At 66.4% G+C, this 13,124-nt stretch overlaps 2 protein-coding genes across 2 annotated transcripts; both read left to right on the top strand.

The window, feature by feature from the left end:
• The first annotated feature begins 5,156 nt into the window (after window positions 1–5,156).
• Window positions 5,157–5,989, top strand: ID1 (inhibitor of DNA binding 1). Its single transcript, XM_058036425.1, has 2 exons — window positions 5,157–5,479; window positions 5,665–5,989. Exons 1-2 carry the CDS (start codon window positions 5,159–5,161, stop codon window positions 5,704–5,706), a joined length of 363 nt encoding a protein of 120 aa, XP_057892408.1. The 5' UTR covers window positions 5,157–5,158; the 3' UTR covers window positions 5,707–5,989.
• Window positions 5,990–5,994: 5 nt separating this feature from the next.
• Window positions 5,995–12,799, top strand: LOC131090898 (bactericidal permeability-increasing protein-like). The gene is made up of 19 exons (XM_058036565.1): window positions 5,995–6,004; window positions 7,042–7,332; window positions 7,616–7,704; window positions 8,022–8,091; window positions 9,125–9,250; window positions 9,480–9,591; window positions 9,677–9,805; window positions 9,886–10,041; window positions 10,145–10,208; window positions 10,307–10,367; window positions 10,528–10,619; window positions 10,705–10,938; window positions 11,108–11,167; window positions 11,585–11,752; window positions 11,906–11,973; window positions 12,256–12,298; window positions 12,456–12,519; window positions 12,603–12,679; window positions 12,758–12,799. The coding sequence occupies exons 1-19, from the start codon at window positions 5,995–5,997 to the stop codon at window positions 12,797–12,799; spliced, it is 1,956 nt and encodes a 651-aa protein (XP_057892548.1).
• Window positions 12,800–13,124: the final 325 nt, after the last annotated feature.

A 13,124-nucleotide genomic window follows, 5' to 3' on the forward strand; every position in this document is an offset into this window, starting at 1 on the left:
GTCTGGCTGTTTCCAAGTGACCAAGTGACCGTCCCCTTCCCCCTCCCACTTCTCTGGCACCAGGCCTTCCCCCAGCCTGGCCCTTGCTCTGCAATACCCAGATTTAGGGCCGGAGCCACTGAGGCCTGTGTGGGTTTGAGCTGGGATCTGGCCCCAGAGAAGGGTGGCTCATCAGGGATTGGGATGCAGGAGCCCCACAGGATGGGAATGTGCTCTCCCTCAGCTGCTGGGGTGCTCAGTGAGCTGAGGCTAACGCCCCATAGCCTGGAGGAGCAGGAATGGGAGGGATAGGAGCGGGTAACCTCAAACCCAGCCCTGGAGCAGGGTGAAGACAGTATGGATTGTCCCCCGGCCTTGCAGGGAGCCAGGCACAATCCTGCACCCTTTAGGGCTGGGATGGGCAGAGAATGCTGGTGCAGGCATGGGGGCTGGAGGGGCTGCAGGCAGGGGCAGCTCCAGCATCCACCGCAGCTTCCACTGGGACCAGCTGCCCTGTGTCCTGCAGCACTGGCGGTGTCCTCCCTACCCCTCCTGGAGGCCCACATGTGGAGGATCGTGCATCCCTTCGGCCATGCCCACTGCCAGAATAAATAGAAAGTGTTTGCTGGCTTGGCAGCTCCTCCACAAAAGCCGTATTGAACCATTATTCCCTGCGCCGGCTGCGAGCACTAAAAGTGGCGCCTCGCGTTCTGCCATCTAATGACCCTTCGCAGGCTCCTACAGATGTTTTCTATGACTTACAGCTCCTTTTCCAACAGCCCTGTCCGCAAAAACAAGAGGGGCCACTTTAATTCCAATTAAATACCTCCAGCTAAGCAAACAGTGTGCAGCAGGGTCTGGGTACAGCACGGCCGCCAGGCCCAGCCCACCGAGTCACTGAGTCTAGACTCCAGATGTGATTTCACCAGCCTCCAGTGTTCCATGGAGAAGGACTTGGGCTCTGCCGTGGGGTGCAGGACCCTTCCCTGAGTCAGGACCCCACTCCCCAGCCTGGTGTGTCCCTTGGTGTGAGGCTGGCACGGTGTCCTCCCTGGCTGTGAGTGGTAGGAGCTGCATCCCCGTGCAACCTCCAGAGGCCCCAAGAGGGCAGGAGCAGCCTGGGGGTGCACAGGGTACCCCCGGTGCCACCATCACCCTCCTGCCCTGCAGAGCTCCCAGCAGCTCCTGCCTGCTGTAGGTGTGGTGGAAGCGTGGCCGAGAGCTTTCCCAGGGCTGCAGGGAGCGGAAGGCCTGGGAAGGGGAGAGCGGGGTCACCCCTCACCCTGCCTGGCCGATAAGCCGAGGCCGGCCGGGAGGAAGGAAATGTGCTGGGCCCTGCAAGGAGCCGCCGCTGGAGCCGGCGCTCGGCGCTCCTGGGTTCCCTCAGCCGCTGCACCTGGGCCTGTGGCACCTCCGCTCCCGGCAGGGCTGAGGCCGCTCGGCTCCGCTGTGTCTGCGCCGCTGCTGGGCCGGGTCCCCTCTCGGCAGGGTCCCTCCGGCCCGGTGGGGGCTGCGGAAACGGGGATGTGCCGACTCCAGCAGGAAACCTTTGTCCACTCAACTGCGCCCAGCTCGGGCAGGGGCCAGAGCTGCCTGTTCTGCTGTCAGCACATGTGGGGTTTGGGATGATCATCGCCCACCCACTCACCCATGGCACCTTATGGCAGGGGTGTGGATGCCCCTTGGCCAGGGGAGCTCATGGGCTCACACCCCTTGTGCCAAGCTCCCACCAGGAATTGCAGTGGGGTGGGATGAGCTGAGCTGGAGGTGCACAGGGTGCAAACACCAGGCAAGGGGAGGGTGGTTTCATGTTTTGGGAGTGCTGGTGCCTGGTGTGAGGGGGGACACATCAGGGCTGCTCGTCTTTAGAGCACTGTGGAGCCTCCCCACCTCAGCAGGGTTTCAGCTGAGTGATGATGGGTGATGGGTGCTGCAGTTGTACCTCATGCTCTACCATGCAGGGTGGGAGGTGCTTTGCTGTGATGGTGGGTGCTGGTGGTGAGAGCTGGAGTCCCATGGAGTGGTGGGGTCTGGTGGTGGGAGCTGAGGTCCCATGGAGTGGTGGGTGCTGGAGGTGAGCTCCGGGGTCCCATGGAGTGGTGGGTGCTGGAGGTGAGCTCCGGGGTCCCATGGAGTGGTGGGTGCTGGTGGTGGGAGCTGGGGTCCCGTGTGATGATGGCTGCTGACAGTGGCGCCCGGCCGGCGGCTGCGAGCAGGGAGAGGAAGCAGCCCAAGGCAGCCCCAGTCCCGGTCGGCCGGCGAGGAGGGGCAGGAAGCTGGAATAAATCCCAGGAAGGGCTGCCTGGCTCCAGCTGGTCTGGGCTGCGGCGGATGGAAGCTGGGAACGGGAAGGGAGAAGGCGGGAGGGGAATGCGCAGGGGCTTTCTCAGGCCTCGGCCCCGCTCCAGCTGTGCCGGCGGCCCCGGCACATCTGCAACCCTGGCTCAGCAGTGTCGTGCGGACATGGGGGGGTGGAAGCTCTGTGTAGCCTCAGGGGTGACCTGCGGATGGCACCGGGAGAGGGGATCTGGCCGGAGCCCAACCCAGCCAGTTTGGGAGCCCTGGTCACTGCTGGGGCCCAGCCTGACCTGCGGTGTCCGTGCTGCCTTCCAGCCCTGCGTGCCGGAGTGTGGGGCTGGGTGCTGCCGCTTCTGGGGTGCCGCCTGTCCCCCGTTCCCCCTCACAGCAGCACAGGCAGCCCCTCGGCCCCTCGGCGGCCTGGCCGGCCGTGCCCTGTGTGGTCCCGGCGGGGCGGGGGCGGCCGGGGGCTTTGATGTGCTCGGCTGCCGGGCAACCCCTGCTCGGCGCAAAGCAGCCGCCCCCCGGCTGCCCCCCCGGCCGGGCTGAGCCCCGCCAGCACCATATGGCCGAGGCTGCTGTTACCGCGCCGTGAGCCCCGTTCCCAGAATTGAGATGGAAATGAAGCTCTGTGTTCCGCCGGACAACACTGCTGCGCCGGCCGGCTCGCCGTGCCAGGCCGGGACCCCGCGGCCAGCTGTGGCCAAGGCAGCGTCCCGGTGCCACGCTGGCAGCCCCGAGCCCCGCACCCCATCCCCAGCACCCCAACACGCACAGGGATGGGGTGAGGGCGTCCCGCTCTCGGGGCATCCAGTGGGCTGGAGCAGCTGGAGTGGCTGTGCCAGGCTGGCTGTGCCCTGTGTGCCGTGACACCCACCACGGCCACGAAATGTGTCCCCGTCCTTGTCCCCGCGCCGCTCGGGGTGGCCGGTGGCAGGGGCGCGGGGTCCGGCTCGTCCTGGCATTGTTGGCGGCGCAGCTGGCGGTGGCGGCGGCCGGCCGGCGGCCCTGAAAGACATTCCTGTGCACAATGTCCCCGGCCTCCCGCCGCGGCCCGGCCACTGCCGCCAGATGGGGGCTAATTAGCAGCTTTGAGAGCCGCGGTGGGAACCGGGCAGCACCGGGCCCTCCGCCGAGCCCTGAATGGAGGGGGCGACCCCAGCGCCGTGCCCACCCTGGGAACCGCCACCGCACCAGGCTGGGGACACAGGGAGGAGGGACAGAGGGAGGGACAGGGGGATCCCGCTCCCCCCAGCCAGGCTGGCAGGGCTGGAGCTCATGCATGCTCTCCAGGATTGCTGCCCGCCCCAAAAGAGGAAGAAGAGGGGAGGCCTTCAGCTCCCGAATGCCTGGGGACGAGCGGCAGGGTCTGGCCCTCCCAGCCCAACCCCATAAAGGGCTGGGAGAGCTGTGCTGGGACTTGGGCACACATATTGGTGTGCAAGGCAGGGTGTACGTGTGCATGAGCGTGCATGTGTGTACACGTGTGTGTGTGTACCTGTATGTGCGTCCATCCGTGTGTGCCTCTGTTGTGTGCAGGTACTTGTGGCTGTGTTTGGTCTGCACAGGGTTGTGTATGCGTGTGAACGCTCCTGTGCACGTATTTGGGTATGTCCCACACACATCTGTGTGTGCAAGCACGTGTGTGTCCACACCTTTGTGTGCACACGCACACCCACCCTGCGTGTCGGTGTGAGCACACACCCGGGAGTGTCTGAGGCTCGGCTTTCCCTGCCTCCCTCCCTTCCCACACCGTTCCGTGCTGCTCGGGGTGTGCCGGGGTCTCGCTCGGGGGCCCTCCCCGGGCGCTGCCTGCCCTTCCCGCAGGTGCGGGGTAATTAGCAGGAACGCTAATTACAGCCGGCACCAGAAACCCTTCGGGGCAAGGACCGGCTGCCTCGCACAGTGGCGGGACCTCCACGGGTTTCTCCCGCGGCAGAACCGTGCTCGCAGCCCCGCGCTGCCCCACGCACCCAGCGCTCGAACCTCTGCCCGCCCCTCGGGTGGTCCCAGACCTGACTCCCCCCGCCCCAGGAGCCGCCACCGAGCAGCTCTGCGGAGGTTTGAGCCCCGGGAGAGAGGGGGAACGGGGAACTCCGAACTTGGACCGGGGGGCGCGGAGCTGTCCCCTGTGGGGATGCCCGTGTGCCTGTGCCACCTTGGGGCCCCGGTGTCCCCGTGGGGGTGCAGATGTCCCCCGGGGGTCCCTGTGATTCCTGTAAGGTCCCGGTGGCCGTATCCACGAGAGCATGCCAGTGTCTCCGTGGGGTGCCGGTGTCCCGGTGGGGGTGGCGCTGTCTCCGTGGGGGTCCCGGTGCCCCCCGTAGGGGCTGCAGGTGTGTGTCCCCGCCCCGCCCCCGTCGCCATGGGCACCGCCCGCCCGGCGCCGCGCTGACAGCGCGCGGCGTTTTATGAATGGGTGACGTCACGAGCCTGGCGTCTCACGGTCTGAGCCGCCGCGGGGCGGGGGGGCCGCGGGGAGCGCGGGGGGGCCGAGCCCGGAGGGGCACCGGGGGCCTGGAGGGGACACGGGGCGAGCGGGGAGCCCGGCACCGGGAGCCCGCGGGGCGAGCACCCGCCCTAACTGCGGGCACGGTGGGGGCTCCGCACCGCTGTAGCCGCCGCACCGCCGGCGTCCCTGCCCCGCAGCCCGAGCCGTCACGGCGCTCCCTCCGCCATTGCCCCTTTAAGACGCTGCCCTTTGGGGCGCATGAATGGAGTGGGCGGGGCTCTGTCCGCCTTTTCCGCGCTGCCATTGGCCGAGGGTTCCCCGCGGCCCCGCCCACCCACCGGCGGTGCTCTATAAGAGCGCGGCGGGGCGCGGGCTCCTTGTCCGCCCGCCGCGTCCCCGTCCTGCCCGCCGTGCCCGCCGCCTCTCGCCATGAAGGTCGCCGCTGTCGCTTCTTCGCCGCTGCCCGCGGGCGCCGGTGGCCCGCTGAAGGCTGTGCGGCCCGGGGAGGCCGCTCGCTGCGGGCCGGTCCCGGGGGTGTCGCCGGTGGCGGCGGAGCAGGCGGCCGCCGCGCTGCTGTACGATATGAAGGGCTGCTACTCGCGGCTACGGGCGCTGGTGCCGACGCTGCCGCGGCACCGGCGGGTCTCCAAGGTGGAGCTGCTGCAGCACGTTATCGACTACATCTGGGACCTGCAGCTGGAGCTGCAGTGCGGCCCCCCTCGCCCCGCCGCTGCTGGGGACTCCCCCGAGGTGAGTGCGGACCCCGCGGCACCGGCTCAGAGCCGCGCTCCTCACGGGCACCACCGGCGTTCCTTGGACTCTCCTTCCCCCGATCCGCGCCCTCTCCTTCCCGGGGATGTCCCTTCCTCCTGCCCCTTTCCATCTCCGGCACCTCTGGCAAGTATTGACCGCCCGCTTCGTGTCCCTTTCCGCAGGCTCCGTGCATTCCCGCTGCCGATCGGATCCTCTGCCGCTGAGACCGCTCTGGACCTTCCACGGACGTCGTTCCCGGGATCCCGGTCCCGGCACGGACATCATCCCCGGGATCCCGGTCCCACCACGGACATCGTTCCCGGGACCCCGTCCCCGAGCACCGCGGCTCACCCGCATCCCTGGCTCCCCAACCCCGCAGCCTGGGCAGGGGGTGCTGTGGGCCGGATCCTTCCTTCTCAGATTGCTGAGAGCATTCCCCGTATTGTATATTACAATGATGCTGGAGAATATTGTTCTACAATAGCTGGAGTTTTGTTATTAAACAAGCCCTGATGACCACACGTGCGTTTTCTTCCTGCCCCCTCCCCAGGGTTTTGGGCGTGTTTTGCTCCGGGGATTTGTGCCCCATTTAACAGGGGGCAACTTATGCAGAGCACTGTGGGCTGGGTGGGTATGTTGGGGGTACAGGGTCTGGGACCCTGGGTGGTGCTGGGGAAGGGGTTTCCCACAGGCTGGTCCCAATTCCCTGTGTCCCAGCACTGCCCACACAGAGCCTCTCCCAGTGATTCCTGAGGGGTTTCATTCCCTAGGCTCAGTGGGGTGTTGAGGGTCAGACACAGGAGGAAAGATGGTTGGCACCCTGTATTCTGTGGTGGGATAATGCAGCAGCCCTGGGATGCATCTTCCCGTGATTAGGCACCTAATGGGATGATGACACAGAGGGGACAGTGCTGTGAGCCAGCTGTGGGGTTCTGTGCCCCATGGGAGTGTGGTTTCCCCATCTCCCTGGACAGTGGTGTGTTCACAGCCTGCAATTCCCTTCCCTCCCCTTCCCAGCTGGGCCACCTGCACCCAGCAGCCTTTCCAGGGCTCCCACGATTGTTGCTGTGTCAGGACTGGGGGATTGCAGGGCTGATGATGCAGGGATTGTTCCCTTCACAGGGGAGAGCAGATACGAATCCTGGGGTGCTTCTCTCTGTGGCCTCGCCCCGTGGTTCCTGCTCTTCCTGGTGCAAACCCTGCCTGTGGGGACACACAACGCTCGGGACAAGGAAATTGCATCAAGGCTTGTGCAACCCCGAGGGCTGGGGGTGCCCCGGGCAGCTGCCGTGGCCTGAGCTTCCCTGTGACTCACAAACACCCCAGGGATCTGACAGCCTCCTGTCCCAGATCTGTTCACACCTCCCTATGGGCCTGGCAGGGACAATCGGGGTGCCTGGAGGGGCTCTTGTAGCTCCGGTGGGACCCTTTAGGCTCTCCCCCTCCCCAGGGTCCTGCAGCCAGGGGATTTGGGGCTGGAAGGGGCTGAGCAGCCCTGGGCACAGCTGTGTGCGTGTGTGAGGCTGTGCACACCTCTGTGTGTGTCTGTGTGCTCACAGCTGTGTGTCCACGCGTGTCCACTCGTGCTTTCCCAGCCCAGCAGAGCCCCTGGCAGGGCCTGTGCAGGGGACAGGTGACCTGGGCTATCCAGACGCTGCCTCGCTGTCCACCCGTGTCCGGCTGTGACAAAGCAGCAAGGGACACGCAGGGGGGCCGGGGGCTCTGGGTGATGAACTTGTCCATCCTTGGATGGGTCCCCTCCATCACCCCCCGGCTCCTCCTCATCGTCCCCCCGGTGTCTCCTCCGCCGCCCGCCCTCCTCCCAGCCCCGAGCGCGGCGGGACGGGCCGGTGGGTCCCTCTCCCGGTGCCCGCTCGCACTGCACGGCTCGGGCCGCCCGCCTGCAGCAGCCTGGAAGGTCCCGGGACAGGAGAACCGGGGCTGGGGGCTCTGCTCGGGCCGGGGGCGGCGCGGGAGGCGCTGGGGCTGTTCCCGTGCCGTGTTCGCGGGTGCCGTCCTTGCCTGTTCATTGCTGCTGATGGGGAAGCTCCCGCTGGAGCGGTGGGGAGAGGGGCTCCGTGTGTGTCCCCGGGTCTCTGCCTGACCCCTGTCCGAGCCCTGTGTGCCCCACAGCGGAGCCCTCGCCATGCAGCCCTGCCCGCCATCCATCCCCTGCTCGAGGGACGCGGGGTGGCACCCCCGGGTACCTGGGCATCCCCCGGGTACCTGGGCACACCCCGGTACCTGGCACGGGAAGGGGCTGCGGGGCCAGCCCGGGCTGGCAGCGGGGCTGGCAGGGCCGAGCCCCTGCACGTGTCGGGATGCCGGATGCGGCAGCTCCAGGATGCACCGGAGAGCCCGAGGGAGCGCCCAGCCCGCGGGCACCTGCGCCCCAACCGGTCCCTCGGTGTTTTCGTGGGACCTGATTCATCCCGGAAGGGATTAGGGACGGGGGAAATGGGTGACGTTGTGGTGTGACCAGGACCCGGGATGGACATTGGCGTCAGAGCTGGTCCCTGCTCTTCACTGCCACGTACAGTCCTGGGACACGCAGGAGCCGGGACCCATGGCAGGAGCTGCGGTGTGGGGCACGGCACCCCCTGGGCACGGTGAGAGGGCAGGGGCACCCTGGGATGGAGGGGCTCTGGTAGGCATTGGGCTGGGGGTCACTGCTGGGGGCTCTGGCCGCTGCTGCAGCCGTGGCTGGTGGCACTGGGCATCCCAGGCCAGGGCGCAGCTGCTTTGAAGACCTCCATAAGGTGCATTATGTGGGCTGTGGTCCCTCTGGTGAGGCTGCCCCTCTGTGTGGGCTCTATGTGCCCCTGTGGTGCTGAGATGAGGCCCTGGCCCTACTAGAGGTACCTCTGGGTCTGCCAGGCTGGATCCAGGAGGGCAGCTGGAGCCCTGGCACTGGAGGGGCTCATCCACAGCCCAGGGCACTGGAGGGGCTCATCCATAGCCCAGGGCACTGGAGGGGCTCACCCCAGCTAGGGGACGGTCCCTAGGGTTTGACACTGTGGGTGGCTCCTTCCCCACAACTGAGGTTTTTTTGGAGGGGATTGCACAGTTCTGGTCTCACTCTGACTGTCCCAACTTTTCCATCACTTCCTTGGGGGCTGCTTCTGCACCCCGAACACCCCAATCCCCACTGACATGTTGGTAACCCTACACAGGGTTCCCAGAGCCCTTCCCAAGGTGGGAACAGCTGCTGGCCCCTGGTGCAAATGGGCTGAGCCCCCTGGACCAGCTCATTGTGTCCCTGTCCCCCACTGCTCCATCGCTCCCGGGCAGGGCACGGCTGAAGCGCTATGTGGCCTTGCCCAGCCGGGTCTCTGTGTGTCCCCACATGTCCCGTGTCCCTGTGGGGAGCCCCAGCTGGCGTCCCTGGCTCCTGTGTACCCCCAGGGTGGTTGGCAGGGCTGGTGTGGGACCCTGCGTTGCCCTGCTCCCACGATGGGGCTTCCCCTTTCAGTCACGGTTGGGCAAGGCTGGGCTTTCGGCGGCTGGAGCGCTGCGGTGTCCCCACGTGTGCTGATGTCACCCGGGGCTCCCTGTCCCCTGTATAAGTCCTGGCTGTGCTGGTGCACAGGGAAGGGGTCTCTACACCTGCTGTGTGTCCCCCAGACATGTCGTCTGCTCCAGCCTCCAGGTCCCAGCCTCGAGGTGTTGTATGGCTCTGCCTCTTGCTCCTGCTGCCCACCTGTGTCTCTGCCACCACCACCAGCCCTGGCATCAAGGTCTGGCTGACCCAGAGGACGCTGGAGTTTGGTGAGTCTGTGCTCCTGAGTAGGGAGGGATGGGGGGGACAGTGGGGGATGATGCCCAGACTGCCAAGGATGGGGAATGAGGGGAACCAATGGGCACCCCCAGGAATGATGGCAAGTCTGACAGGAATGGGGGATGGAAGGACCATCCTGGCCGTGGCTGCTCACTCTGCTGACACCCCAGGTACCCCAGCCCCTTCCTTGTGTCACCTCAAATTCCCACTTTGCCCCAGGCCGGCGCTTTGGGCTGGAGCTGCTCCAGTCGATGCTGCAGAAGGAGCACGAGCTGAACCTGACGGGCTCCTACAACACCCTCCTGGGCACTCTCACCTACGCTGTGCCACGGTAGGAGCCACCCGTGGGCTCCCTGTCCCTGTCCCCATCCCTGTCCGTGCCACAGCCACAAGCACAGCTCGCCTGTGTCGTGCAGGATTCGCATCCAGGAGCTGCAGATGAACGAATCCACGCTGGACTTTGCCGAGGACGTGGGGCTGAGGCTGACGGTGCAGCGCGCCCGGGTGCAGCTCAGCGCCGACTGGGCAGCGCAGCTGGGAGCCGTGTGAGTGCCCACGGGGACAGGGACAGCACCGGGTGGCGCAGTGTCCCCGCTGTCCCCGCGCTCACCCGCTCTGTCCCCAGCCAGGACAGCGGCTCTGTGGGGCTGGGCATGCAGGACGTGGCCGTGGCCGCGGTGCTGGGTGTGAGTGAGGACGGCAGCGGCCACCCCACGGTTTGGAGCGCCGGCTGTGACACCCACGGCACCCACCTGCACATGGAGTTCCACCGTGGATACAGGTGATGCCAGGCCCCTGCTCTGTGCAGGACTCCTGGTGCCCAGGCAGGGTGGTGGGCTGGGGGGGGCCCTGAGGTGATCTGAGCGCCCCACTGTGCCCCACAGCTGGCTCTACAACCTGCTGGCACCTCTGCTCCAGAGAACGCTGCGGCAGCAGCTGAACAAGCAGGTGGGTGCTCAGCCCCTGTGCTCTGGGGTGTCCCTGTCCCCCCCAGCCCAGTGAGAGGCTTGGAGACCCTCATCCCTGACACCCTGCTCTGCTTCCAGCTCTGCCTCGTGCTCCAGAGAGGCATTGACAGGCTGGACACTGCCCTGAAGCGCATGAAAGGTGGGTGAGGGGACCCCAGGGTGGTCCTGGGGGGCTGTGGACAGGGCTGGTGCCCAGCAGGGTCTGCAGGACCCCCCTGTGGGGCTGGATCCTGCCGGAGCCAGGCTGTGGGAGGGGGCTAGGGGTCTGACTCCTCACATCCACTTTGGTGTCCCTGCAGTGTCCACCCAGCTGGACACCATCGCTGCCATCGACCACTCCCTCCTGGCACCGCCAGCCTTCACAGAGGAGTATGGGGACATTGCCCTCAAGGTAATGCCATCCTGGGCATCCCTGGGCCACATTTGGGAAGAGGGGAGCCTGGCTGATCCTCACATCCATCTGTGTGTCTGTGCAGGGAGAGATCTTCAGGGTGGGCACGCACCACCAGAGACCCTCAGCACTGCCTGTGGCGCTGCCTGTGGCACTGCCCATGGCACTGCCTGTGGCTTTGCCCACGGCCCTGCCCACCACACCGCCCATGGCACACGAGCCCACGCTGCTGCTGGCTGTCACCGAGTTCGTCGCCAACTCGGCCGCCTTCACCTACTTCACAGCCGGGGCCCTGCGCAGGATCATCTCCAGTGACATGGTAGGGGTGGCTGCAGAGCAGAGCTGTCCCCACCGGGCTGTCCCCATGCCCACCCCTGCCAGCCCCAGCCCCTGATCCCTCCCTGCCCACCCCTGCTCAGCCCCAGCCCCTGATCCCTCCCTGCCCACCCCTGCTCAGCCCCAGCCCCTGATCCCTCCCTGCCTTCCAGGTCCCCCGGCGGTTCCCACTCCAGCTGAGCACCAAGAGCATGGGGATCTTCTCCCCTCAGGTGAGTGGCGTGGGACACAGGGACAAGGGGACACAGGCAGGACATGGAGTAGGACAGGATGCAGGTGGGATGGGACATGGGACACAAGATGGGATTGCAGGAGGAACAGAAGATGTGATCGAATGCTGGAGAGTGGGAATGAAATGATGAAGGAAGGACAGGAAAGGGATGGGATGCAGGAGGGAAAGGTTGCAGGTGGGATGGAACGTGGGATGGCACAGAGGTCAAATGGGATGCACGAGGGACAGGACAGGGAATGGGGTGCAGTGGAAATGGCAGGTGTTGCAGGCAGTATGGGATGCAGGCAGAAGGGAACACCCCAGGACAAGGGAATGGGCAGGGCAGTGATGGGCACACAGGACCTGCTGGGGGCATGGCCAGCATGGCTCTGTGCCACCCCTGCCCTGTCCCTCCCAGCTGCAGGAGCTCTATCCTGACCAGCCCATGGAGCTGCACCTCTGGGCCCGCCAGCAGCCCCTGCTCTCCTGCCATCCTGATGCCCTGCACGGGACCCTGCTCGGCTCTGCCGAGGCCTTCGTGGTGCTGCCCAATGCCACCCGTGCCCCTGCCTTCCTGCTGAACATCGTGAGTGGCTGCTGCTGCCACGGCTCGGGGAGCCAGGGGACCCCAAAGGGCCTGGCTGGGGCTGGTGTGCCTGTGCTCCTGGCTGGGGCCAGCTGGGGGACACTGGGGCAGCTGGCACTGCCCTGGTCTCTCCAATGCCTCTCCCTGCTGCAGGATGCCAACGTGACGGGGAAGCCGACAATCGCCAGGAACAGACTCGGGGGCACCGTGAGACTGACAGGGTGAGTGCCTGACCCTGAGCTGGGTCTGAGCTCCCCTAGGACATACCTGGAGAGCTCCCCCACTCTCCACCTCTGTCCATTTGCCTCCCTGAGACCTGAATTACCTGCTCAGACCCCATCCTGCCCCCAGTTCATATCTGTGCCAGCTGCCCTGGCAGCAGGTGCTCAGCTGGACCTGCTCTGCTGGGTCCTGGTCCCACCATGGAGCTCAGCCTGTCCCTACCCTGGCACGGGACAGTTCCCATCCCTGTGCCTGGCTCTGACCCCGATCTTGTCCTACAGGCTCCACATAACACAAGTGGCATCAAACGTGGGCCCAGTGGAGGTGAGTGGCTGTGCCAGGGAAGCCAAGGGGAGCCCTGGGGGGGAACTGGGGGGCTGTGGACCCCACGCATGGCAAGTCTGGCAGGGGGCTGAGCCCTGCCTGCAGCATGGACCCTCTGCCTGCGCTGAGCCGGGCTCAGGGCCTGCCTGTCCCACAGGTGAAGCGTCTGGAGACCCTGCTGAAGTTCAGTCTGTGGCTTTTTGGGGTTCCCCGGGCAAACAGTAAGTGCTGTCCCCGTGCTGTCCCCCCATCCTCCCACAGCTGCACCAGGGCCATCCCCTGCTACGACTTTGTCTCCCCACAGAGTGGCTCCAGGCTGGCATCGCCCTGCCCCTCCCGCATGGCCTCAGCCTGCTCAGACCCCGGCTCTCGCTGCACCAGGTGGGTGTCACCACTGTCCCCTTACCCAGGGGTCCCCCATGTCCCCCATATCCCCTTTCTCACCCTGACTCCCTACAGGGCTTCGTGCTCATCGCCACGGACCTGCAGTACGAGCCGTGAGACCCCTGCCTCGTGGGAACCCGCCAGTTCTGTCCCCATCACTGTCCCGGTGTCACCGTGCCCCCGTGGCTGGCAAAGCGCCCAGCCTCGGGAGCCGCAGCCCCCATGCTCGGCAGGGATTAAAGGGGAGGTAGCTCAGCCCTGTGTGCTGTGGGTGTCTTGGGGAGCCCCCTCACCCTGTCTGCCGGGCACGGTCCCATTCCCGATCCACCAGCGGGCATCGCCGTGTCCTCTGCTGCGAGGGGCTCTGCCTGTGCCCTGGTGGGCTCCGTGCCCTCTGGGGGGCTCTGGACGGTGGGGACGGGGCTCTTGGTTCCCTCCGATC

This window comes from Melospiza georgiana, chromosome 17 (assembly GCF_028018845.1).
Source record: "Melospiza georgiana isolate bMelGeo1 chromosome 17, bMelGeo1.pri, whole genome shotgun sequence".
Lineage (NCBI taxonomy): Eukaryota > Metazoa > Chordata > Aves > Passeriformes > Passerellidae > Melospiza > Melospiza georgiana.

Excerpts from the sequence above, each read along its gene's own strand:
- ID1 (XM_058036425.1), top strand. The coding sequence starts at position 5,159 with ATGAAGGTCGCCGCTGTCGCTTCTTCGCCGCTGCCCGCGGGCGCCGGT. Across the intron at positions 5,480-5,664 it reads CTGCTGGGGACTCCCCCGAG|GCTCCGTGCATTCCCGCTGC; the intron begins GTGAGTGCGGAC and ends CCCTTTCCGCAG.
- LOC131090898 (XM_058036565.1), top strand. Across the intron at positions 9,806-9,885 it reads GCAGCGCAGCTGGGAGCCGT|CCAGGACAGCGGCTCTGTGG; the intron begins GTGAGTGCCCAC and ends CTCTGTCCCCAG. Across the intron at positions 10,042-10,144 it reads GAGTTCCACCGTGGATACAG|CTGGCTCTACAACCTGCTGG; the intron begins GTGATGCCAGGC and ends TGTGCCCCACAG.